Here is a 26,730-nt window from a genome sequence, read left to right as displayed (position 1 = left end):
GCAAATAAATCTAATCTGGGCTGCAGCAGGCAGATGCACTAGCAGTCCAGTGGTGCAGAATTAATTTATTTCTGGGTGTAGAATAGTATTTATGTATGCCATGTTGATGTTAAATTGTATATTGAGAACAAGTGCTAAATTATATATCAAGAACATCCACATGTGACTGGAAAGAGGAGGAGATATTTGTTGTCATCTTAACAACTCAAACACTAGCTAGCAGTTGACATTGAACTGTGCTGTGGCAGCCCTTTGCAGACCACTGAGTTTTAAATTTGCCTATGCAGTGCAAAAAATGTTGGGAGTCTGAAAAAAAAGTTTGGTGGAAAATACTTGGAAGTAAACCATCCCTTTTTCTCACGTCATCACTCCGGTACGGCACTAATACAGTAAAGGTGGGGTAAAGCACATCTAGCGTAGGAATCCCTCTTTTATAATGTTCCTTGATGTGGACAAGTTATTAAATTTTTAAAACATGAGGTTAGTTGAATAGCACGGAAGAAAATCTGTGTGATTTTAAGACAGCGAGATTGATTTGCAGTGTATTTATATGCATAGGTAAGCAGCATATCACGTCTCCTGTGCTATTTCAGATTTACTGCAAATGCAGGTAGTAGAAACATTGTTGGTCTTGCGATACAGGATGCCAGCAGATCAGGAGCTCACCAGGAAGCAATTATCTCTTATAATATTGTGCTATGTGATTTACCAGTGACAGTATGACTGCTGATATTTTCCTCTGGATATGTTAGCAACAACCTGAGGCCTAGGCAGTGTAGAAGCGTGTTATATAGAAGTAGGCTATAGCCATTCCTGAGTTTTGTTTTTTAGCAACAAGGGTCCGATGGCTTTATTTGGCCTATGTCCATATTAGGCCAGGCAAATGAGATAGTCTCTCATTTTAGACTAGAATGACATTTGGTGGAATTGTAATGGGTCTAGTGGTCTATGACCATCTGAAGGCTCCTGAACCAGGATTAGACTGCTTTAAAACAGGAAATGCTGACCAGAGCTCTTCAAAATACGTCTGAGATTGCTGTCTGTCTTTGTACGCAGTCAATAACTTCTGGAAGTGGGGGGCTTTCTTTGGCTCACTGATGCTTCAATTCCTCCTCCTACTGAAGCAACGATTAAAGTGAATGAGGTGATCTTCCATCATCTTCTCTGTGCACAATGCCTTGCTTCATGGCTTTTGGGGCATTGGGGAACAGTTGAATATAGGCGCAGCAGTGTCATGTGAGCAGATTTTTTGCTGGCTAGCAGAATGCAAAATTTACCTCCTTCCAGGCAACTGTTAAGTTTGTCTGAGTGCTTGCACTTTCATAACTAGGCTTTTGACCTGGTGCTGTCTCACATGTACAGCTGAGGCCCTGTGGTCTGACAGTGTAGAAGCCAGAAAGGTCTGGGAATGTCATGCAATCCAAAAACTGACTCACTTGCATAACCTTGGGCAAGTCACACAACCTCCTTTGTGAGCCAAGCCAGAAAATTGCCGGTGCAATGCCAGTTAGGTACTGCTTCTGAGGCTAGTCCTTCAGGAGAAACCAAACGTGCAACAAAAAAAAAAGAAGGTATTGTTGTGTTAACCTTTGTCATTTAATTGTCCCTTCCTTGGGTCTGAAAGCTCTGCAATTATATACTCATATTTTTATTTTTTTTCTCTGATATCTTTTTTTCTAAAGAGGATGAGAAACGCAGGAAAAGAGAAAATCAGATGCATCTTGAACGCTTACGGGCACTCCTCATCATAACCTTCATAGTGCTGATGTTTCGATTCACGGTCAGCGAGAACAGAGAAGGGACCAACATTTCCTGGAACTACTTTGTGAATGAGATGCTGTCAAAGGGGGAGGTCCAGAGAATCGAAGTGGTACCAGAGAGCGATATTGTGGAGATTTATCTGCACCCAGGAGGAACTCCACATGGACAAGTTGTGAGTGACTTTCTATAACTGGAATAAATGATCACAGATTATGCTGTTGAAAAGAACTGAATTCATGAATATATGTTTGGTAAGACTCTAGCTGGTAAATTTGCTCTTCGTTAATTTTTCTCTTTCTTGTAGTTGAAGTTCAGGAGACTTTTGTTACTCATATCAACCTGGAAACTAAGACTTTTATTTTAAATCATACAAATAATTAATAATGGCCTGTAAGGAAATCTTAAGTATGTCAAAAAAGCTGGAAAAATTCAGTAGTTTTTTCTTACCAGCTCAGTCTGATACGTGAGAAGGCGTCTAGAAGATTGTAAACTCTTACTACTTGATCTTGTTTCAAAAATTTTCTCCTATTTGGATTTTAGTTTCAGATGTTCTGTCAAACGCCGTTAGACTTCCTTACTAAATCTCCCAAAATGGTAACAAAGCAAAGTTTAATCACGTGCTTGCTTCCAGGAGTTGCCACTAAGAATCATTACAAATTGGCTTGAGAGATTAAAATACTGTTCTTGGATACATCCCGTTTTGTTCAGTGACTTATGATCCACTTTGCAAACTGCTGGATGAAATTAATTTCTGACAAAGATACAGAAACAAGATCTAAAAAGTCTGAGTGGAGCGCAAGACACCTCCTTCCCAGTGATGTAGTTTTCCATATATAGTACCAAATTTTGTCTGAGCCCAAGGTGTCGGTGTAACTGGGTTTATAATATTAACTCCATCCTTCAGCATGCCTACAAAGTTGTTGCATCTCCTTGTTTCTAGAGAGCTGAGACTTAAGTCTTGCCTTTTATGCTTTCATAAGGTGCTGAAAAGACTAGAGGTGTTCCTAAGTTCCTTTGGAGCCCTAGTGTCAGTTATCTGCTCCTGACTTCATTGATGTAGTGTCAAAGGATGTAACATAAGGCTAACTTTTATCTGACTTGTCCATGTTGTGCACTTCTGCTTGTTGCTGTATCCTTATATTACAATACTTATGTGCCGCTTTTGTTTGCATGTCCCCAGAACGTTACCCTGTTGTACACAATGCGGGTGGCAAACATTGACAAGTTTGAAGAGAAGCTGAGAGCTGTGGAGGATGAGCTGAATATTGATGAGAGAGAGAGAATCCCTGTTTCCTACAAACATCCTGGCTTTTATGGAAAGTATGATGTAAATTTGTGCTTACTGGTGGTCTTGTATTGGTGACAACATCCCTCACTTGGATAGGAAAGTCCCTTTCAACTAAGTGGTGTTATTATAAACATTGAACAAAAAAATAGTCCTAGTTCTGGAGCACTGCGTCCGTCTTTCAGGAATAGGCACACTCTAGATGTATCGTAACATTTCAAAAGCAAGGATCCCAAGGAGGTATCTGGAATTGCAGCAGACCAAAATGTTTTGGGTCAGTGTCAGCAAGTCTGAGGAAAGTCTGTGTCAGTTGCTGTGCGTTCTTGTATAGCTGAGCACTTTTTGTCCTTATAATCAATTATTCAAGTGCAGAGTGTGATAGAAACCCTTACTCAACAAGTGATGTTACACCCTGGTCTGTGGAGAATGCTGGTGGTGCAGCAAGCCTTCCCCCGTTGAAATGCTTCGAGGAAGGCCTGTGGTGGTTGCTCAGTCTGTAAAAATAAACACCTAGTTTTGGCCTGCTTCTCCAACAGCTGTAGATCAGAGGACAGCCTGTGTTGGTGCTTGCTCCAGCTGTGAGCCACATACTGAGCAGAGCAGCTTTGATGTTAGCATACAAAATCTCAGTGAGAGGAGTACTTCTAATAAACTTACAGCCCTTTTCTGTTACCTAAAACCAAGATCCTTTGCTTAAATAAAAAAAAAAATTAGCGCTCAAAGCTTTTAATTCTGAAATAAGCTATAATGAATGAGAAGAGGGAAGATCTGTCAAAAGATTAGAGAGCACTGGCTAGGCTTTATTCTGTGCTTTCATATGATGTAGTAATGTTTTGTGGTCATTTGCTGCTGATGTGGCTTATTTGCCCTTCTGTTAAGACCGGCAGCTTGTTTTTGCAAAGCAGGATTTATGGGGTCCAGAGTACAAAACAGAGCTGTGAAGCTGACTCATGGGGCTATTGAACAAGTCCACCTTCATCACTGATGGCCGTTACACTGATGTAGAAAGAAGCTTTCCAGAAGTGTGGGGAGAGACTCCGGCATTTGCAGAGCTCTCAGTTAATTGCTTATTCTAAAGTACTAGCGGAGAGATGCAGTGCAGAAGTCCTGGCTGCGAAGTAAAGAAATCCCGATTCCTGACAACAGATAGCATCATGCTGCTACAGTTGTCTGCCGAGATGGCCTGATCAGCTGCTGGTGCGCCACGCAGAGCACGTCATCCTCTTTTAGTAGCTCATAGGGTTTGGGGCACTGGAGGCGGGGGTGGCTAGTGTGTGTAATTCTTCCTTGCGGACACCTTACCAAAATGTGAAACAAAAGCCATGTTCATATATGAATGGATACATGGATGGGATTTTGTCTAGTTACTTGTCCTCTGAACAATATTTGCACATTTTTAGTACATGGTTTGTATGAAGGTAAACTTCTTTTAATTGATCACGCAGTATGAGACCTTTAGTTGAAATTCAGAACTTGCCAGTTTTTTCAAACTTGTGTATAACAGGAAGAGTAGACTGAATAGTTAGTCAGCTGCAAATACAAGCTGCTTCCCCTGCCCCGAAAAGAGATTATTTTTTTAATAGATGTTATAGGCTCTGAAGGCTCTCAGGAGACTTGATGAGTGCCTGGAGATTTCAGAGTCTCAATCTGGAGTTTGAACCTGTGAGGTGTGGAGCACTTGCAGCTTGGATTCAGTTTACCCTGAGATGTGGGCGCTTGATGCGTTTCAGAATTAATCCTGTTAGCATGGTTGACAAATTGAAGGTGACTTTCGGTTTCCAGTATTGCTTAGGATCTCTCACCGAGAAGGAATAAATGCAGCTGGGTATATAGCACATGCTGGTCCCCTTGCTTCAGTAAATCATCCCTCTGTGAGAGATGGAACACACATTCCTAGTTTAAAGATAAGATACAGAACTGTGGTGAGACTAGATGATTTCACAGGCACGTGAAGCAGAACAGGGTCCCACAAATACCAACCTGTCATCTGACATATCATTTTTCCTCCTATTGAAAGCACCCTTTGTTTGGAGCTCACAGCATATTTGCTCTCAGCGTGGTTGTCTCCTAACTGTATTAGACCTGCAGTGCCATCTCTGCTCCACATCTCCCTCCCTAATGCAGTTGGTATTGCAGAGGACCCAGAAAATTGTTGGGTTGGTTGCTGTAGTACTTCTGCTGACATAAAGGACTTCGGAGAGACTTGACCAGGGAGGGCCAACCACACTAGGCAGAGCAGCCTCTTAATGGGAGACCTGCAGTGAGATTTCTGCCAGGATTAGGGCAGTTGGAATCTCCCTAGTGTTGCTGGATGCAGCTTTTCTGCAGTGAGCTCCCCTTTGGGTGGATTGCCAGCCCCACCGGATTCTATTCTGGGTGTGATTTGACTGCCTGAAGGTCCTCTTTGTTTTATGAGTAGAAATGCCTCTGAAGGGGATGGTGAGGTCGAAGTTCTTCCACGGCTGTAAGCAGTATTTGCCAGTGTCCTCTGTTTAACTTTTTAGGTTATGTCATTGTTGTGGTTTTTTGGGTTTTATATATATGTATATAAAAAGGTTCCATTTTCTTAGTAATGTCTGCTCATTGCTGCACTTGTAGCCTAAATGTTGGGACCTTTAAAAGTGAAAATAGCTATGTGTTGAGTAATATTTACCAAGTTGTGGCCAAATGCTTCAATTTGTACCTGTCTTGGTTTTGTCCTTTTAGTGATGTCATTTCCCTGATAGTGACTCTTGTGGCTGTGTCCATGCTGTGGAGCATCTTCCGCCTTATTCGGGTTGCGAGCCGGGTGGGAGGATTCAATGCCTTTGTAAGTATCCTGGATCTTAATGTTGTTTTGCAGCCTGTGGGTTGTCTGGTCTTCTGCTGGCCTAATCTCCTCCCCTTTCCCCAGCAAAGTCAATGCAGCATGAGAATTAACTGGTGCCAAGGACTCTCCAGTCTTGACACATCTTGCATCTTTTCCTGTCCTGATCATCTGACTGGATCGTACAGTAACTGGCCTTAGCTGAGGCCCTCTCTTTCCCCAATGGCAGGAAGGGCTGAGCTCAGTGAATTTGCAGTCCGGTTTGCTCTGCTATTTTCAAAGCTTGTTAATGAGTTGCAGCTGCAGATGGTGTTTTTCACTGGGTCCTGCCAATATGCCTCCCATACAGCCAGAAGTAGGAATTGCTGCTTTCTGCAAAATGAGTTCTCAATTTATAAAATATGTTCAGATTCTGGATTTCATTATGTGTTGGCCTGTTCCGCTCATGCCACATGCCTCGCTTGCAACATCAGGCAAATCTCCTCCTCCCCTCTTCTACCCTTGCCTGGATCAGCTGATGAAACTCTGTAGAAATCAGCCCGGGGTGCACTGCCATTGACCGCAGGGATTTGGGGATGAAAATATGGCGAATTCAGTCCCTTGTTAGATTTCCCACTCAATCTCCTCTGCAGTTCTCTTCTGGCTTTGGGATTCTCTTCACACAAAGGGATGCAGCTCCCCAGACAAGAAGATTTTAAAGTGTTGAGTAGTGGGAGCCTTGAGGAGAAGATTCTGTCCCCACATAAGTGCGGACAGCTAGGCCCTGCATGTTTAACTCTTCATTTGGATAAGCTGATGTTTCTGAGGCCTGAGAAGCTATGAACTTTCTTCTCAAAGAAAAAAAAAAAATCCTGGGTAACTGTTTTCAGTAGAACATAATGAGCAGTTACAAGTAGGGCGTTTAACTAAATTCTTGTTTTGACTGTCACTGTGGCTTAGCACGCACCAGGAGACCGAAATGTGGTGTCTGTTCAAATTTGAGAACCTATAGTTCCATCCCTGGGTTGTGTTGCAATAGAAACCACCGGCAGCATTGGACAGTGGTGCAAAATGTCTTTATATACATTTACAAGACAGTATTGGTAATTATTTACCACTGGCAGTTATTTACCATCAATAAATATTCCTCAAAACTATACTTATCCCATATGTATTTAAGGATCAGAGCATTTGGAAATCAGGGAGAAGATCCCAAATAATATTTTGGGCATTCTGCATGTTTTTAATAAATATCGCTGTCTGGTCTACATGGAGTTTATGCTGGATTGTGTTGGGACTGTTCTTGCAGCTTTATTCTGGTTCCAACAAAATGTGAATAAATAAAGTTCGAGTCAACAATCCAGCTGTGACATTTCCAAAGCAAAAATTAGTTAAACGCCAGTGCACTGGTGGTGGGCATTTTAGTGTTGGTTTTTAGGGGCAGTGTTGTTTCATACCTGTGGCGTGCCATCTCCCAAAGTACAGCAAACAGCCTTTCCAGACTGTTGCCTTGTCCACAGTCAGAGCATGATTTCAGTACTTGTGCTACCTTCCACAGAACCAGTTGAAAATGGCTCGTTTCACCATTGTGGATGGGAAATCTGGAAAAGGGATTGGCTTCAAGGATGTAGCGGGAATGCATGAGGCGAAAATGGAAGTCAAAGAATTTGTGGACTATTTAAAGGTATATAAAAGTAGAACAAAATAAGTGCTTGCTACCCATCTTCTGGGTAGCTGACCTGGGGAGGAGGGTATATCTTTCTCTTCATCCTTCATGATGCTGAGCAACCTCTGTTTAAATAAACTGATGGCTCTTTATGCTGTGATCAGCATGACTCAATCTCTATATTTCCAATTCCGTAACAGGAATGCAGATGTAGCTGCTCCCATTAGCAGCTTAGAGTTTCTCAGGCTGCAAACAGTATTGGGAAGCTCTGGGAGGCCATTTTCTTGCACAGATGTTTCATGTGAGCTGCGGACCTGACAGAGTTGTTCTTCTTGCAGAATCCTGATCGCTACCTTCAGCTTGGGGCTAAAGTGCCCAAGGGTGCCTTGTTACTTGGACCGCCAGGCTGCGGAAAGACATTGCTGGCGAAGGCAGTGGCTACAGAAGCACAAGTGCCGTTTTTGGCCATGGCAGGCTCTGAGTTTGTGGAGGTGATAGGAGGTAAGCTCCTTGGGAGGAAGGGTGTGGAGGTTACTTGGTCTGTTGTGGAGTCGGAAGGCGCTGGCTGGGTCTCTTGCAAAGGACAGAGTTTTAGCCTCTCTGCATGGGGAGGATGAGATTTGGATACTTCACCTGAAAATATAAAATGTTTTCAGTGATAGAGAGTACTTAATTATGTAGTATCTAAAATGCATGCCGTCTGAATTGCTAGTTGCTTCTTTCTGACTCTGCATCCATGGTTCTTCACCTGAAAGCATTATCTCTGACTACCCTATACCTATTATTAAAGCCATTGACTGAAGCTTCCTTCCTTGTATGAGAATGCTGATGGATTTTCTGCTGCTCCTTGTTGACGGGGAAAGTATAGCCTCTTTGTGCCTTGCGATTTCCGTCTTTCTCCTTTTCTTCCTTCCTGCTAGATCTCTTGAGACCCAGCAAGGGTCAGTGTGCAGGAAAATGATGAATATTTCTGCTTCTGACCTGTGGAAGGAACAAGGGTTCATGTTAGGAGCTGGGAGTAGAGCTCCTCTTACAGCACGTCTAGGAGTCCCTGCAGTTTTGGGAGCTCAGTTAAAAGCCGGCATGCTCCAGGAGGAGCTGTGCCTAAGGACTAAATGTATGAGTTCTGTGGCTGGGAGTGTTGAGAGAGGGACTGTCATATACTGAGGGTTTGCCCGGTGTCATGTGTCTTGTTGGGGGCCAGTAATGCTGCTCTCCAGCTTTGCTAACAATTTTAGCCACAAGGCTTATTTCTTCTTCCCTTCCCCTATAGGTCTTGGAGCTGCCAGAGTTCGGAGCCTCTTCAGAGAAGCTCAGGCTCGTGCACCCTGTATCGTGTACATCGATGAGATTGATGCTGTGGGCAAGAAGCGTTCAACCAATATATCTGGTTTTGCCAATGCTGAGGAGGAGCAGACCTTAAACCAGCTGCTGGTGGAAATGGACGGTCAGTATTTCTCTCTGTCTCTCAGCAATTGGGCCCTCATCACCTCTGAGATCCAAGCTGTTGGCCTGTACGTCTTTTTTCCTGCTTGAACTTGCCATACCTCTTTAGTGTTTTCTTGCTGCTGAGGTAATTACAGTTGCATTGTGAAACAACTCGCATTCCCCTCTTCCCAGGGAAAAGGCTAGCTTGCACTTCGCAGCCTGTTCAGGACTAAGCCAAGAACTACAGCTTGGTCGTGTCCTTGCTAAAAGACCACCTGTATGACAAGTGATAACTGTGTTTCAGACTTCTGCTTAATGAAGGGGCTGTGGCCCTGAAAGATGTTTTTTTTCCTATGTGGACACAAGTGTGGCCTTGGCTGGCCTTGCTCTGGTTTCAGAGGTCGTCATGTTGCTCGCTTGAAGTGGGTCCTTTCTCTGTTCTTTCCCCTCTTCACCAGCTGCTGCCCTGAATACAGAGGAAAAGCAGCAGCAGCTGCTGTTCAGCACAGGGTTTGTGGAAGTTGTGTGCCTAGTACTTGCTTCGTGCTGACCCAAGCTTTCCTGCAGAGCCCTTGGGAATTTCCTCAAGCACCAGTCTGAACCCATGTGCTCCATCATTAGTCTCTGTTTCTGAAGGCACTGTAGCATCTCTCTCTTTGTCTGTCCATTGGTTAGGCAGGACTTCTCCAGGGCAGATGGTGCCTGAGGAAGTAATTGGTATCAGAACAGATCTCTGAATATCTGCTGTGACTAAGTTGTGGAGAGAACCCTCTTGAAATATAGACACATATAAGCTTTTAAGGGTTTGGGGCTAAATCTAGTAAATTTTAAAACCCCAGAGCCAACTGGTTTTGTGACTCCGTTGAAGACCCTGAGTCAGAACAGAGTATAGTGGCACATCCAGAGTGAATTTGCACCAACAGCCACATGAGCATCCACCTGCTGATAAAATCAACAGAAAATGTGCATTAGAGATCATGGCTGGCAGAGGGCAGCAACCCCAAAGACTCTTACTGTAGTAAATGGCTTCCGTTTGGGAATATGTTTTTCCCACTGGCAATTGGAGAAGAATTATTTACAGTCCTGGAGAACCAAAAGAAAATGAATTGGCAGCAAGGGCATTGCTGTCTGTAGAGGGTAACATCTAGGTCCAGCTGGCCATTAAATGTTGTTGAATACTTGCTGTATTCCATCTAAGACAGGTAGTGGTTTAAAGCCCGTTAAGGTTTAAAGTTTAGTTGTCCCGGAGGGACATAAGGAATGTAATATATCAGTTCTCTCGTCCTTCGACTTACTCTCACGTTGTCTGTCTGACTATAGAAACCCTGCCTAAACTGAGAGAGAGGAGCTTTGCGAACAAGCCCTGGTTTGATGCCACGCTTCTGGATGGCTTCTGGCTGTACCGCATCTGGAATCGGCCCTTTTCTCAGACGCTCTCACACAAGTGCCAAAAAAATCATCCTTTGGCTAGTCTTAGTCATAACTCTATCAGAGCTTGCAGCACTGACCCAACTTGCAGTGTTTCTGTTGCTAAATCTTGTTATTGCAGAGCAGGGTAAGAAATAACTACCTGCCCATCAGGGAGTGTTTGTATCAGTCTGCTGTTTTATGGGACAGAGCCACCTTTTCCCTTCACTGTAACCGTGACACTTGTTACCTCCTAACGCTCTTCATCTGAAAAATTAAAAGCCGTCCTGCAGTAAAAGCATTCATCTTTCTCCAGACCTTGGAGTTTAAAATGGCTTGCTTTTTTTACTGAATGTTTGCGGTGAAGTGGGGATGCAGCCCTGCTGAAGTAGAGTACGTCCTGCAGTTCAGCAGCAAGGCCGCCTTCTGGAGATTGCTCTGGAGTCAACCCTCCCTTTTCAAGGAGAGAAGCTGGGGCTTGTAAAAATGCGTTAGCAATCCTTCATACTGCACGCAAGATGATCTATAATTCTGGATCTCTGCCCTTCCTGCAGGAGGAGGAGAAATCGTAAGCAGGAGCACAGCAGGGTACAGACAGGGTAGAGTGGTCCTGCTCTACAGAGACCCTGCAGACCCCGCTCTGTTTCAGCACAGGTGCTGTGAAGTTTTTGAAGGTGAAGAATGAGCTTTCAGTAGTTCCTAAACAACCAGACAGAATTCTGGTTATCAGAGGAACACCCTTGAAACACACAATGCTACAGAGATACCAGCAATCACCTTAAATACGTGCATGCAGTTCCCTGGGACTATACATGTGCACTAATTTAGGCAACTTGGCGAAGCACATAATATACTTGGAGTGAATATAACTGTTTACAGCTGTATCTGTGTAGTAGATGGTCTTAACAAAAAAGGCCGGTAGTAACACACACAACATCAGTCCTGGCTTGGTTGTGGTTTTTTGGTTTGTTTTTCTTTTTTTTTTCTCCTGATGGTTGTAGGGTGAGCTGGCAACAGGTTAACCCTGAATTAAATGGAGGCCCATCTGTCTGTTCAGGAATGTGTAGTTAGTACAATCCACATCTCTCTACCAAAAATGAAAATGCCTGATTTCATCCAGTCTGTAGAAATTGGGCACGGTTTCTAGAGTGTTTTCCTGATGAGTCTCAATGCAGAAATTAGGGTACAACTCTATTGAGAAGTGAGTTTAGAAGGTAAATATTATCCTCAATATGTATTTTAATAGTAGCTTTTTTGCTGCGTGCTGCTTACTTGATTTTTAAATTTATATTGTCTCATTATTTATTCGTGTCTCATACAGATCCTGTACTAAGTCCCTCATTTTGCTAAGTGCTTTATCAAACACACACTAAAAAGATAGCCCAAGGAGTTTACAATGTCAAATGGGAGACAGCTGGCAAGGACTGTCAGGCTAGTACAAGAAACATGGACTTACTGTTGGCTTGCACTCATAAACAGTAATCTTAGCACATGTTACTGAAATGTTATCTAACTGAGCGCATTACCTAAATGGACGCTGGAGTGCTGTGTGCATCGTGGCAAAATAGTTTTCAGGATGGTGGTGAATAAGGTTTTTTAGGAGGTTAACAGTTCTACCCAAGCACAAGCGGAGGAGTGGTGTGTGTTTGTAACGAGGAAGCCTTGAAATGGAAGGTTGAGAGCTCTGTTTTAGCTGTCTTTAGCTTAAATTGATGGTTGAAGTTCTGCAAGGCAACACCATAGAACCGAGTTAGCTATTAATTTGTAAAAAAGTCATGCACAAAAGTAGATCTGTGAGTCATCAGCAATGATTGTTGAATTTGTGTGTTCAAATGAGATTACTCAGAGGTAAGGTAGAGGAAGAAAAGGAGGGTCAGAGCTATACGGAACCTGTTCTGCGGGCTGGAGGAAGGATGAGGACACACAGAAAAAAGCCATTATGCTAAGCTGTATGGGATGAATGTGCAGTTTGATACTCGGTAATTCTGGTACATGGGTTTTGGAGCAATTGTAGTGCTCTTCCTACAAGCGACCTTGGTTTCCTTCACTCTGACGGCTTGCTTCATGTTCTGGAAGCATCAGGAGTCTGGTGGGAGAAGGGGAGGGACTGGTGGGAGCCTGTATGTGCAAAAAGCTGTTTTTAAAACCAGAGTGACACATGTACTCCAGTCTTTGTCAAAACAGGTGCCTGGTTTGAATAGTGAATCTTCCCTCACAAACTGCAAACAAGCGGAAGAGGAATGCGACCCAAATATCTCCTCTGTTCTGAATGCATTTGAGAGGAGCTTGACAATCCTGAGCTGATGTGTATTTTGTGAATGAGAATGCAGGACATCTTTTGGTAGCAGCTCTTCACCTGAAGTCCTCAGACACCACCTCTTCCCTGGTCTGTGCTGTGTGCAAGTTTCTGACCCCGAGGCTTCCCTCACAGAGATGGCCCTGTTTCAATGATACTGTTCACAGATGACGTCCAAAAGGCTTTTGAACAAATGGCTAAAGAATTACACAGTGTAATAATGCAGATGAGATGCCCATCAAAGTAACATGCTCCGTTTCAGCGGGGAGCAGAGCACTTGCCAGTTCAAGTGGACCCTTTTTTTTATCTTTCCTTTTTGAAGTGGCTTCATTTGTAAACATTGTAGATATGAAGGCTCTCTTTAGGCTAAATTTTCAGAGCTGTTTTTCATGTGTTAATGTGACAGAGGTGGTGTTTTTGTAGACTGTTCCTTTGGCTGATCTTCGCCTGTGGAAGCCAAAGCCTGTGACGTGCCAGGTGATGTTGTATTGGGAACAGTAATACGAATCGGAGGCTGCAGTTGTAGATTTCTTGAAGCAGTGTTTCACCCTACTGGGAAGCAGGCTTGAGGGCAAGTGGGGCAGGAGCTGATGTGAGGAGGATGCTGTCAGTTGTTCTGGTTTTCTTATATTTGTTCTAATAGTCAGACCTATTTTAAGAGAGTTTTCCCAGCTGCAAAGCAGATAATGTACTGTACCATCTAATCCTGCCATGTGAATGAAGCTTGCTATCCCCCAAGTGCCTGCCAGTCTCTCCGCTTATTTATCACACTCCAAAGTGTAGTGTAATGTATGCCTGAAGAATGGCCGGCTTCATCCTCTCCAGGAGCTTATTTAGACAGCGTCCTGCAGGGAGGAAGAACCGAGGTTTGTTATAGTGCAAGCTGACAGAGCCAGCCCTCTGACTTACCTGTAACCTTAATCTCTCTGCTGAGCTCTTGTGCGCTGACACATTTGGCAGCTCTTCTGGTGGAGCTGGAGGGAGCTGAAACTTGCCCAGCTTATGTGCATAAAGCTGCCTCTCTGCAGCGTGTGACTTGGCAGCGAAGGAAGCACATGGGACTAACGTGTCCTTTCCCTGGGAAGGCTGCTGTATGCCAGGGCTGTTGAATCTGCTGTAAGCAGGTGACTCATACCCAGGGGCCTGTGGGCACCTGGTGGAATGTAATAAATAAGCAGTGTGGTTCAGTGATTAAACATGATCTCTGGCTCCCCACCCAAGCAGCACAACTCTCTGCCCCTTTCTGCCCTCCTCCAGCTGCTAGTGCTCTGGCTTCTCCAGGAAGCCCTGTCTGCCTTTGATGCCTCCATACTGCAGGCTGCTCTTGTGAAGCTTGTAAATCCTGATGCTCCTTTCATCTTTAAGACCTGGAGACAAAACCTTCTCTGACTGTGGCTTGAGCCAGTGTATGCTAATGATGAGTGTAAAGCTGTTTGGTTGTGTTTTGTGTCTGCCTACATGTCTGTGGTGTTAGTTCTGCAGGGTTGGTCTTTGCGCTGGTCTGCAGTATGCCTGGGTGCCTTCTGAGTGATAAAAGATGAGTGAGAAGACAAAGATCAAATCATGCTGTAACATGCCCCTTCATGGGTGGCAAGGCTACGTCCTGTCTTTCTGCATTAACTTGAACTGGTCGGAAGAAAGCCTATCCCTTCCTTGCCGATCCTGATGGCCTATCTGTGACTGAAGGCCTAAAAGTAAATGAAAGCTGAAAGGGCTTCCCACAGAAATATTTGGGAGGGAAAGGCTGTTTCAGCTAGCAAATGTTTGTACATCCTGGAGCTAAAGGAGAAGGAATTGACTTAAGCCTGGGGGTGAGAAGGCATCGCCTAACTCATCAGAATAGAGAGATTCTGTTCTGGTTTCCAGTTGGAGCAATTTCTAAATGTGACAAAAGGAAGGCAAAAAAAAAAAGTTTTAAGCCAAGGCTTATTAAGTAAATGAAAAGGGAATTTCAGAGTATCTGTGATGACATGATACTGGCCTGGGTGACTTGGGAGGTTCCTTCCTGTCTTGAGTTCCTAGCTGAAGAGGACACTTTCTCAGCCTCAGCTGCCCCAAGGGATGCTGTAGACACCCTCTGGCTTTGTGATAAAGCTGCATAAGACGTTCTCTGCATCCTGCATCCCCATCCCTTTGTATGCTTGCAGTGCAGTATCTGTGATGGTGAAAACCTTCGCCTTTGATTTTGTTTGTTTTTCTACAGGAATGGGGACCACAGATCATGTCATAGTGCTGGCTTCCACCAACCGTGCTGATGTCTTGGATAATGCCTTGATGAGACCTGGGAGGCTTGACAGGCACATCTTTATTGATCTTCCGACACTCCAGGTATATTCCACCTACTGCTCGGTCCTTCCCTAAGGCTAATGACTAAGGTGTCCTGGTCCTTGCTGGTGTTTCACTGTCCTGGCAAAGGCTGTGCTTGGAGAAAATAGAGATAGTAAGCTTCTGTTTGCCTTTATTCTTATTTAGGTGTTCTAAATCAAGGATTTGACATGCTAATGCAGTTGCTTCTTTCTCTGAAAGACAACCCACTGGTTTTAAGTGTCTCTGCTCTGGTATGAGCTTTGGCAGTGAATTCTTCTGTGAGGTTCTCTTTGCCATGCAGATGCAGAATGATGTTTGTGTCTTCTCTCCAGGAAATTGGGAACCACCTAATAGGCAAGTTGGCTTGTGTGACAGCTTAAATTGTCATGCGCCTCGAGCACCATTTGTTCTTTAGGTTTATTGTCCTCACTATCCTTGTAAGGCTCTTCGTTTTCCTTTAGGCAGCCTGTTAAGTGACTTTCTCCTTCTGAATGCTTTTTAAATCCATTTACTAGGAATATTCCTTGTCCACTGTGTTGACATTTGTAGCAGAGTTTTGGGAATAGGCTCAGCTGCAGTAAAGATCTGTCTGCTCTGCCAGCACAGGCTCTTCTTCTCCCATCTGTGCTTTACTGGCGTCCTCAGAGTTTTCAGTTAAAATACCTTAAATGCCTGATACAATCTGGCACCGGAAGCATGAACTGTGCAGCTGCCCTGAAGGAGGAAGGGGAAAAACCCTGGCAACTGAGCTCATTGTTTTAATCAGGATCTCCTGGACCAGCTGAATGAGTCATTCCTTGGCTACTTGCCAGCTGTCATCTCACCCCCACCTTCGTCTGGGAAATGGTCGCAGACTGAGTAGCTCGTAGATGGGGTTTTCGTTTGTGGTGTGAGAGGGAGCAGGTAGAGGCAGTTGGAGCTCCTTCCTGTGAGTGTTTTTGTAGCAAGAGAAAAGTTAAGACAGATCAGAGTGAAAGTTAGGAGGGGAGAGTGGCCGTGAGAGAGAAAGCAGTGACTCACGGTAAGCCTCCATACATCTGTTCTGAATTTGAGAGCTGGGTGTTTATCAGGGCTCCTGTAGCACTAAAATGCTGTAAGGACAGCCCTGCCCTCTGGTGGCAATGTCCCCGTCCCCACTGCCAGAGGTCTGCGACTCCTCTGCTCCCTACCGTGCATGCCACGTTCGGAAGGCTTGCTGGGCTCAGGTGTTCTGTGTTCTTTACAGGAGAGAAGAGAGATCTTTGAGCAGCACCTGAAGGGTCTCAAACTGATCCAAGATGCCAGCTTCTACTCGCAGCACCTTGCTGAACTGACTCCAGGCTTCAGCGGTATGATGTGCTGTGTCCTTGTGGGGCTACTCTGCCTGCTTCCACCCTAGTTCTGCAGTTCAGCCTGGAGCTTTATGGTTGCTTAGTTTTAACAGAGTATTTTGGTCCAAAGGGCTTTTTTCTTCAAGCCTTCTCCATCTCTATGGAAATAGTGGGAACCTAACCAGCTCCCTGGTGAATGGAGCTGTGATGAGCAATTGTTCACGGCTATTTTCAATCTCTTCAAACTTCTGGGACTAGCAGGGTGTGGAGGTAGGGAAAATGCCTGGGTTCCTAATTCCTAAGGGGAGGAACCACTGCTCACACTCCTGTCCAAGCTGTTGTTGAGGATGAGATGTTGCACTTCAGGGGGAAGACTCTTAAGCTGATATATGTTACCAGGAAAGCGATAGGAGGAATGAATAGCAATTACTTGGGGGGTCAGAGTAGAAATTGAACAACTCTGCCTGGCTCTTACGTTGAGCCTGTTTCCAGAGCAGGTCCCTGGGAGTTTGAAGCAGTGCTGAGCAAGGGGCTCCAGAGTTCCTGTTTATGTGGAGTTCCTGGAATATCCTTTCTGGGTTTCCCCTCTAACAGGCCCCAGCACATTGCCTCTTCGTGACTTCCTTCAGCAGCCCCCCGCCACCATCACCCACACACACAAACTCAGAACAGATGTTCTTTCTCTTCCACACAGAGGTTGTGCGGTTGCTGTATGAACAGCGCGGTAGCCCATGCCAACCCAGACTGCCCGCGCCACTCCCCTGTTGCTGAGAGCCAGCCTTGGCTTTAGTCTTGTTAATTGATTGCTGAACTCTGTCCTCTGTGTGGCAATGCAGCGTTCGTTGCCAAAGCAGTTGTATTGTTCAAAGCCAACATAAACACCATGGACTAGGTTTGCTCTCTGTTCCCAAGGAACAAAAAAGTGCAGGCTATTTGACTTCCTTAGGTCCTTCTCCAGATTTGTTCTCGCCTCTTCTGTCCTCTGAAATCTGTCACATAACAAATCCAGTGTAATTCTTGTAAACTCTTGCCTACAGGAGCTGACATAGCGAATATATGTAATGAAGCTGCTCTTCATGCCGCCAGAGAGGGTCACAAATCCATTGATACTTTCAACTTTGAGTACGCTGTGGAAAGGGTCATTGCAGGTAAGTGACCCGGCCGTTTCTGTTGTTTTACTAGTCTGTATCGCGCATGTTGAGCGAAGGCTCAAGTGAGTGGGTTACATTTGAGGAAGACAAATGGGTCCTAACTGTGCTCTGTCCTGTAGAGCTGTCCTGAGGATCTTAGGTGCCATGGTCCCAGAAAGTTCTCTGAACAAGATCTCAAATGGATCTGCTGGCAGGCTGAACCAGTAGCTCAGGGAAGATGAAGTAGCTCAGAAGCAAAACAGTAGAGGGGAATTCAAAACTGTGTATCTCCTTTTAGTTTAAAAAGCTTTTTTTTTAAAAAAAAAAAAGGCAGTGGAAGTATCTCGTGGTCTTTCTTGCTGCTCTGGACACCTGCTACATAAACATGAATAGCAAATAGGCTACGCATCCTCAACAGCAAGAAATAAGAGATTTTTCTTTTTGGCCTCAAAGCCCAGGCTTTGATGAATTGGCAGAATAAACTGAAAGACAGTAGAGTACTGTTCTCCCTCTGAGAACATCCTGTCGGCCTTTCCCTGTCACTTGTGCGATTGCCAGCAGAGGAACCTCTGGAGATTACCCTGTAGCAGTATATTATAGGCAGGAGAAAAAGTTCCCAGAACTCTTGACTTCACCTGAGGGATTTGAATCTGGTGGGTTTTGGTCTGAACTGCCCTGTAGCCAAGCCTTGGTTTTCATAATCAGACACTTAAGTGCTTCCAGGCTGCAGTGTCACTACTGGGGGCTGAGCCTGGGCAAACAGACTGGCATTCTGTGCTTTTCTTAGTAGAGCGTGTGGAACAGGATGTTTGTACTGGGTCAGTTATTTCCTGATCCTGGAATTTAGTCCTGAGTGTTTGCTTTATCAGAAAATGTCTAAACAATTCCTCATTTAAGACAATATTTTTTTTTTGAGCAAATTCCTGACAGTTTCACCTGCCTCTTAAAGCCCTTGGAGTGCTTTGGGTAACTGTGGCCACACTTGCACAAAGCCCAAGCTGTACTCAGCAGCTCCCAGGAGTGAACAGCAAGTCGACTCTCGTCGTAACGCAGAAGTCCTCACCAGCCAGACCAAATGTGCTTTACTTTCCCATCTGCAGGACACAAAGCACCAAACTTGTAGGGGTTCACTTGGCTTTTTTTTTTCCCCCTGAATTCCACCCTTGTTTAGTTTCCCCAGACTTGGCAGATAAGGCAAAAAGCAAGTAAGGCCGCAGGGGCTGTGCAGCAGAAGGGGTATCTGGGATTAACGTGGTGGGGCATCGCAGGGCATGGGCTTCAGCAGTTTCACTGCTGACAAGCTGACTTGCTTCACTAAGGCTCTGTGGCGTGTAGGAGGCCATAAAGTCTTTTTGTTGCTTAATCGGATTCTTTTGTATTAGCAGGACCTGGCTATTTTTTGTAGACTAAGTCTAAAAGGCCCCAAACAACCCTCAAGGCCCATATATTAAATGTACCCTTGCCATGTAATGGGAACACTTCTAGGTTTCACAATCCAGAGGGCATTTCAGTTGCTATAAAAGCTTTTCTTGAAAGAAAGAAGATATTACTGTGCTTTCCATTATAAGCTTCTGGTTTTAATAAGAGTGGTGTGGAATCAAAAGAGAACTTTGCAAGTCCAGAGGCCCTGTCAGCCTTAAAGCTTTGTGTTGCTGTAAGGGAGGAGTAAGAACTTCTCTCTGTGGTAGTCCCCATTGTGTTTTTAGTTTGGGAACAGAAAGCAGTCAGTAAGTCAGGCCTCTTGGGAGTGAGGGAGGAAACCTGCTGAGCGCACAGAGGCTTTTAGGGCTTGCCTTTAGAAGATGTAGTGGAGCGTATTTTCTTGGTGGGGTTTGTATATGCTGTGTAAGGCCAGCAAAAATGCACCAGAGTTGTTTCCTGGGTTGTCTCATGTGGTGAGTACAGGCCTTCAGATTACTTTTAGGTAGGAAAAGAAATAATCTTTGTAGGCACACTGTGTACTATTGTGAAGAGTACCATCCCTCCCTCCTTGGTGGGCTGACAGAGGAATACTTCCAGAATTTTTTAGTGTACATATATACATTTTTCTATGGAGAGAGACATACAGGCACATGCACACACACACACACACTGCTGAAGGCAGGGTGAGGGACTGACTGATGAAAATCAAGGCAATTGCAATTAATCTGCTATTCCATCACCATCATGCCTTGCGGGGCACTGTGGTTTCCAGGGTCCCTGAGTAGTAATTTTACAAGATCTGCCACACTAATTTTGCTGTTTCCTTGTTTAATAAAGCTCTTGACTTTGTTTAAAAATTAATGTTAATAGAATGTTGTTTTCCAAGACATCAAGCAAGCTTGGTATAATTCGGCTCTTGACTCTGCCTGCTCTACCCCCTGCTGCTCCTGGCACTGTGTAGAGACATGGGCTTTAAAGTACTGGTACCTTTTTGCATTCAACATGCAGAGCTGTAATGAGTGCTTGATATGCAGTGTGTTCTGTAGTTAACATATTTTCTATGTGCTCAAAGTTTTACTTCCATTCAGCACTTTTTTTTTTTAAAAAACCTAATTGGACTTATTCTGTGTTATGGACTACTGGGTTGGAAAATAGACACTTTCAAAAATCACCTTTTTGGAGGAAGTATTAAGTGTGAGTTATGGCTTAATTTGCTAGTTCTCAGGAGCCTGGGAATAAGCTCATACGGAGCATGCCATGTGTAATCAGAGACATTTCCAGGGTCTGGAGAAAGATTTTTCTTTTTTTATACACTCTTGGTCTTTTGCTGATTTGAACACTCCTAATGTACACAAATCTCAACTGGGACCTCTCATATATAATGCAGCATCCTGCTTCTCTCATGTTCAGCCTAAGGGACTGAAAGACTGTGCAGCAAAATGAGCGTGATATTCTAGCTAGTCTCTGGTTTGGGTTTTGGTGTGTTTTTAGTTTGGGGTGGGTTTTTTTTTTTTTCCAAGTGGTAGATTGACTTCTTGCAGATCTGTCCTTGGGCAGAGATCGAGTGTAACGTGCCTTTGGCAGAGCTGGGACCAGAACAGAGCTTTGCGTTCTAGAGCTGTGATCTAATCAAACGTTAAATTATTTGTCTAATGATTAAGTCTGTTGTAAGGAGGCGAGAGGGGAAAGTTTCCGCCAGTGTTTTCAAGCAATCCAAGCATGGTTTGCTTTGTACTGCAGGGACAGAGAGCACCTCTCCCACAGCGTGTAATTGAAGGGCTTTTTACTGCCTCTCCCTAGACGAAGTGTTACATGAAGCTTGCTGGCTGCTCAGACATAGGCTGTGCTAGCTTGCGCACTTTCCTGTACAAGACGATGTCCTACTGGTTACACCTATCGCCGGTTATCTTATGGAACCCTTGTCTCTGTTCCTATAGGCACTGCCAAAAGAAGTAAGATCTTGTCCCCAGAAGAGAGGAAGGTCGTGGCGTTTCATGAATCCGGTCATGCGTTGGTCGGCTGGCTGCTGGAGCACACCGAGGCGGTGATGAAGGTAACTCCGTGACCAGCTGCTGTGTAATGGAGCCCGTCACTGAGTGGGAAGAGAGTCCTTTGGGATTCTCCTGTCCAAAACCCATTGATTGCTTTGTAGTACTTGTGTTGAGTTCTGCTGTGTTACTGTGGCCTCCATGAGCTTGGAGCTGTGAATACTGCAGCAAAATAAATGGCAAATATAGAATCATAGAAGCATTTATGTTGGAAAGGACCTTTAAGATCGAGTCCAACCGTTAACCTAATACTGCCAAGTCCACCACTAAACCATGTTCCTAAAATATGCTGTGGAGAAATCCAGTATTGGGCTCCACTGATGATACTGATAGTGCAAAGCTATAGGAGAAGCCTTGTAGTTAAAAGCCAACTGTAAAGCTGTTTGGAGCAATTGAGTCTCCTGATGATGCCGCTTAGTTCATGCGCTTCCTTCAGGCGCAAAGCGCTGCTGCGTGTGTGCATGCGTGCGTAGATGATCTCTTTCCCTGACATGGCTTGCCAGCAGCCAGCAAAGCTACCATTGCAGGAACTGCTCTGATACTGATGGAAAGAGATGTGTTTTTCAGATTGGCGTGCCAGAGAGTTTGTCTGCCTGAAGCCTTTCTCTGTAGGGAAAGGCCTCTCCTTGGCACCCCGGGGGGTGTTCTCTCCCATGCATGTTTCCTCCTCAAAAAGCCTTGACACTGGGAGGAGGTGGGGAGTAGAAATGACAAGGGTGACAGCTCCTTGGCTTTCCACCAGCAGCAAATTCACTCTGAATAACCTATTGTATAAGCTGAACTGTTGTTAATTACTCTCATTTAATGGGTGGGGGAAATGGCTCTTATTTTTCTGAAGACAACCTATATTTCTCCAGGTAGTCTCAGTGATTCTGGAACACAGTAAAGTGAACTCTGTTTGGCTTACACCCTCCAAAGCAACTCCTAAATCTCAGGATTTCACTGGGTTGCTGTTAAGGGCAGTTTTCTTTTCATTTCTTGAGCAGAAAGTGACAGAAAGTGTATGTCTGTAGCTGTGAAGGCAGAGCCTTCAGTACAGGAATGGTGACATACTGTAGTCCTTGGCTGTGTCTCTGTTGGTCAGCCTGCCCCACAGCTTTTGTCAAATTTTGCTGGGAATGCAGGCCCCTTCCTGTTCTCCCTCTGCTGCTGTAGTTGGGAGCTCTTTTGTTGTCTGAACTGAGGGTGCTGCTTGTGTTACAGGTTTCCATAGCCCCTCGAACAAACGCAGCTCTCGGGTTTGCTCAGATCCTTCCAAGAGAGCAGTACCTCTTCACCAAGGAACAGCTGCTGGAGAGGATGTGTATGGCGCTGGGGGGGAGAGTGTCCGAGGCCATCACCTTTAACAAGGTCACTACAGGTGAGGAGCCAGACCCTGGCACCGGCAGGTGGAGATTGTGCTAAGAGAGCCTGACTTCTGCACCTGCTGTGTCCAAGGGTGATCTGAGCAAGAGGCAGAGGTTTCCCATGCTGGGAAGAAGAAATGTCAAATTGGGTGGTTTGATCTGGGGCTTGCATTTTGTGAGCATGGAGGTCTCTCGTTGGTTGCCACTGTGTTGTCTTAGACTTGTCTCAAAGACTAAGGCCACAGATGCAATTACCTGGTGAGACTCTGGGCTTGTGGGAGGGCCTGGAGCTTTCCGTGCTGTGTTTCCAACTAGTTGTATCCAAATGGGATAACAGCGGGCAGTGACAGGTAAGCACTGCACATGAGCTAACCACCGGTAGGTTCACTCACTGTTGTGAATGGATCCTGCAATATGTGTAGAAAGGTCATCAGCAGGTAGAGTGTTCACCTCCATGGGCTCCTGTGAGTCCTCTGGTCTCTTGGCTAGTGGAATTTGTGTTTGGGCAGGATGTGCTTCTCTTGCACTCAGCTCAGAGCTGGCAAGCATTGCATCTCTCTCTCCTGCCCAGGAGCACAGGATGACCTGAAGAAGGTGACCAAGATAGCCTACTCCATGGTGAAGCAATATGGGATGGTGCCCAGCATTGGGCAGCTCTCCTTCCCGGACCTGGAGAGTGCAGCTGGAATTGGTCGGCGCCCATTCAGCCAGGGACTTCAGCAAATGATGGACCATGTAAGGCCACCCTTGGTTACACGTTCCCGTTTTTGTTCTTTACTTTTCTTGCAGTTCAGTGAAAAAATGCAAGTAACTTGCAGCCAAACAATTTGTGTTTTTCTCTTAGCCATTAAGTAGTAAATTTCACCAACTGAGCGCTTACCGGTTCTATTACAGTGTGTTAGGACAATGCAGTGAGGCATTAAGAACAGACAAAATCACATACAGCTGTGGGTTCAGCCCAGTAGCACTTCCTAGATCAGAGAGGCTATCTGAGACGACGGTTCAGACTGAGAAATGTTAACCCGTTTTGACAGGAAACTGGGCTTCATTGCTGCAAAAAACATTGCCTTGGTTAGAAAGTCAAATAGCTGGAAACGAAAAAACTCTGGTTCAGAAGCACTATGGTTGTGCTTCCCTGGGAATTGTGCTGAGCTGCGTCTTTTGCTACTGTATGGCTGCCTTAATTAGACTGCATTTCCCATCAGCTGGGACTCGAGTTGTGCTTGTGAGGGAGTTTACTGTTCCTTATCATGAGTACTCCTTTGGCTTTTTTTCAGATGGTTTATCTGTATTTTCTGTTGATGGGAACCACTTTCTGCTTGGCTGGGTTTGCAGATTCCATCCCTTGGTGCTCTCTTTGTTTTTCTATGTGTCGTGTTTGTTGCCACCTGCGCTCCAAATCTCTCTCCTTGTTACTGTCTTCTAGGAAGCAAAAGTCCTGGTGGCTCAGGCTTACAGGCGCACAGAAAAACTCTTACTGGAGAACCGGGACAAGCTGCAAACAGTAAGTTGGAATTGTGTGGGGTTTTTTGTTTGTTGTTTTTGGTTTTAACTGGTGTCTTTTGCTAATTTCTGTGCTCTGTAGCTCGGCCATTACAGTGTCTCTGATCCTAGAAAAGACTGGTAGTGGGAGTGCTGGGGCTCCTGTTGGGAACAAGTGACTGTTTACTGTGTATCCCTAGATTAGGAGCAGACACAGGGAGGAATGTTTGCCTTTTCCAGCAGTGTCTGCCTCCTGACGCAGCTGGTATTTGCAGGGTAGAGGAGTAGGAGTGCTCTGTGGACGTGATCAAAGCTAGAACTTGTCTCCCTCACCTGCACTTCTCTGCTAACCTCTTGGCAGTGTAATTTCCTCGAAAGCTGATAGTGAACTGTTTTTGTGAAGCCTGCGAAAGCAGGAACAGCTCATCCTTCCAGGTCTTGTAGACGTACAGGAATTGAGTGGGCAGTTTCTGGCTTTGGTGAAAGAATATGGGACCTGTCACCTTGGCTGACTGGTGCTGGCTCGTGCTTTCTGGTGACTCCAGGCAGTTTTCACCTGCCAGCTCCCTGATATACCAAGGAGCCCTTGTTGCAGGAGTAGAGCTCTGCCTCCTCCCCTTTGTGTCCTGACAGTCCCCTAGCCAGTCACCCTGGCATGTCCCCACCTCTGCCGGGAGCTCTGTACCCATTGCTCTGGGCTGAGCCACGCTTGGCTTGCAGCACCCTGTGTATCTACTTGATCTTTCCTTTAGAAGTCCAGTCCATAACATCCAAAATGACCAGGAGTCAACTTAGTGTTGCATGTTTTGCAAACAAAACAATGCTTTTCCTTAAATCTTCTTTTAAACAAACAACAGCAACCCCTTCAGCTACGCAACTGCAGGCCTCCTGTGCGTAGTAAGGTAGCTAGAGCTTGCCACCTCAGACACCCTGCTGTTGGCCATATGACAGCCCTGTCCCCAAGACGGCGCCCTGCGAGTGCTGCGAAGGCAGGCATTGTTAGGGGGTCTCCTCTCTGCAGGCCTCCCCTGTTCCGATGCTTTCATTTAACAAGAGTCAGATGTTTACTAGAGGCTCATCACAGAAAAACTTTTAAGTTAAGCCAAAGTATCCAGAGTAAATGTTTCAGTTGCCAGGTCAGTGTGTTACATCTTGTCAGCAGGATTGAGCCGTTCCATGTTTGACAGCCACCTGCTGCTCAAGTGCAGTCCTTCTGTGAGCAGAGGGGCCAGGGAATTCAGCTTCTCTGGGGAGGAACTTCTGGTGTGACCTTCAGCCCATGCCTGCAGGAGCAGACAGCTCTTTGTCACCGCTGGGTGTGCAGGGGAGGGCTCTGGCTCTGGGTTTGCTGCTACTCTGGCATCTCGAGATGGGCAGGGCCACAGGTGCAGGGACAGTGGCAAGAAGGGCACTTCTTTAATTGTTCCTGGAATTCTGACTTGACAAATCATTCCCTAGATCTTGCTTTATTGCCTCCAGTCATACTGTGTATTCCTACCCAAAAACACTCTTGTGAAAGGTGCCGGCAGCCTGGAGAACTTTGTACTGGCTCCAGCAGGCTTTGGGGTAGCGCCGTCAGTGGTGTGGCAGCCAGGGGTCTGCTCCCCATGGGCTGCAGCACGTGCTGTGCCCAGATGTTGGGATCGGAGTTGAGCTGGCGGGGAGAGTTCAGATCAGTTCAGAGAGGCTGTTTACAAACCCCTGCGCCTCATTGTGCTTTATTTACTCTTTCCAGCTGTCTAATGCCCTCCTGGAGAAAGAAGTGATAAATTATGATGACATTGAAGCTTTGATTGGGCCTCCGCCGCATGGGCCAAAGAAAATGATAGCTCCTCAGAGCTGGCTTCAAGCAGAGAGAGACAAGCAAGACACAAGAGATGAAGAAATGCCCCAGCAGCCACCAAACCAGGAGGAGGAGGAGGAACCACGCATGAGACCAGTATGAAGCCCACTCCTGATGTGGAACGGGAGGACTCTAGAGGCTGCTTTTGGACGCAGACCTCTTCCCTTTTCAGCTCCAGAATCAAAGATATTGAGCAGGGAATCTCTGTGCTGCTGTTACCCAAACATTAAGGGTTGGCTACGTTGGCTCTTTTAACGAGCTTTCCCCTGCAGGAAGAACTCCTTAGGATTTTGAAATTGATTCTCAGCAGGGTGTTAGTGATTAGGAGCTGGGTAAGTCTAATCTGCTGGAAAGATTCCTTGTAGGCATGAGCGGTGTACAAGTTCTTGAGGGCAGAAGGTCCTGTGGAGTCCCTGTGAGCCACCTCTCGCTGCGGCGTGTGACACGGCAGGAGCGCGGGGACGTTCCCTTCAGCATGGTGAAACCCCTGCCAGGCTCTGTGCTGGCTGAGAGGGCTGTAGTTCTTGTGTGACTCCGCCGTAACCTTTGATCATCTCTGCTGAACGTAAAATAACTGAACAACAGACTTCACCAGAATAAACTGTTCATAATGTCTGCTCTGTTTGCAGTCCGTGTCGAGACACGGATGTGTGTTTCGGCACATAAAAAGCTTTATTATAGCTATGAAGTTGTACGGGAACGAGGGCTTTCTTCTCCTTGCCTGATAACTTATATTCAGTTTTTATAGCAAGGGTCTCGCAAGCGGAGCCTGCGTGCAGAGCCCAGCGCAACCCCGCAGCCTGCTTGTCACACACCAGCCTTGCCCAGAGTGGCTCCCAGTTCCTGGCTGGGAGACTGCCTGTCACTGCCGTTTGGAGCTGGAGAGCGGCTCTTGGGAGCCCTCAGGTGTGTCCATGGGGAGCCTCGGCACAAAGCTGGCAGTCCTCCTGGCTCCATCCTCGCGGCTCTTCCGAAACAAGCTGCGATGATGTGGTTGTCTGCCATTTGTCAGGGGAAGCGGTAAAGCCATCATGGGTGCCTGGTGTGCCCTGGCTGGGTTAATCCGTTAGGAAGGATTATTGTCTCGAGTTATTCCATGAGGATATGACCTGAAAGACCAAGCGGTGCTACTACAGGACGCTTGTGGGACAGCGCGGGGCCCTCGGTGGCTCCCCGGGTGCAGTGGCGTGGCCATGCCATCTAGTGGCACACTG

At 45.7% G+C, this 26,730-nt stretch overlaps 1 protein-coding gene across 1 annotated transcript in view; it reads left to right on the top strand.

Moving 5' to 3' along the window:
• The window catches only part of SPG7 (SPG7 matrix AAA peptidase subunit, paraplegin), a 32,705-nt gene extending 6,574 nt beyond the window's left edge, over positions 1-26,131 (top strand). The window contains exons 4-17 of the mRNA XM_074582662.1: positions 1,683-1,933; positions 2,942-3,081; positions 5,753-5,855; positions 7,390-7,515; positions 7,836-7,998; positions 8,771-8,944; positions 14,832-14,956; positions 16,161-16,263; positions 17,283-17,393; positions 20,735-20,850; positions 22,049-22,205; positions 22,763-22,926; positions 23,618-23,695; positions 25,409-26,131. Coding sequence (XP_074438763.1) covers positions 1,683-1,933; positions 2,942-3,081; positions 5,753-5,855; positions 7,390-7,515; positions 7,836-7,998; positions 8,771-8,944; positions 14,832-14,956; positions 16,161-16,263; positions 17,283-17,393; positions 20,735-20,850; positions 22,049-22,205; positions 22,763-22,926; positions 23,618-23,695; positions 25,409-25,618 — 2,021 coding nt within the window. The 3' untranslated portion in view covers positions 25,619-26,131. The remainder of the gene's footprint in view (positions 1-1,682; positions 1,934-2,941; positions 3,082-5,752; positions 5,856-7,389; positions 7,516-7,835; positions 7,999-8,770; positions 8,945-14,831; positions 14,957-16,160; positions 16,264-17,282; positions 17,394-20,734; positions 20,851-22,048; positions 22,206-22,762; positions 22,927-23,617; positions 23,696-25,408) is intronic.
• The last annotated feature ends 599 nt before the right edge of the window (positions 26,132-26,730 follow it).

The sequence above is a fragment of the Larus michahellis genome, chromosome 4 (genome assembly GCF_964199755.1).
Source record: "Larus michahellis chromosome 4, bLarMic1.1, whole genome shotgun sequence".
Classification (NCBI taxonomy): Eukaryota; Metazoa; Chordata; class Aves; order Charadriiformes; family Laridae; genus Larus; species Larus michahellis.
Note: the sequence above shows the minus strand (reverse complement) of the source record. Positions and strands in the feature narration are given on the sequence as shown.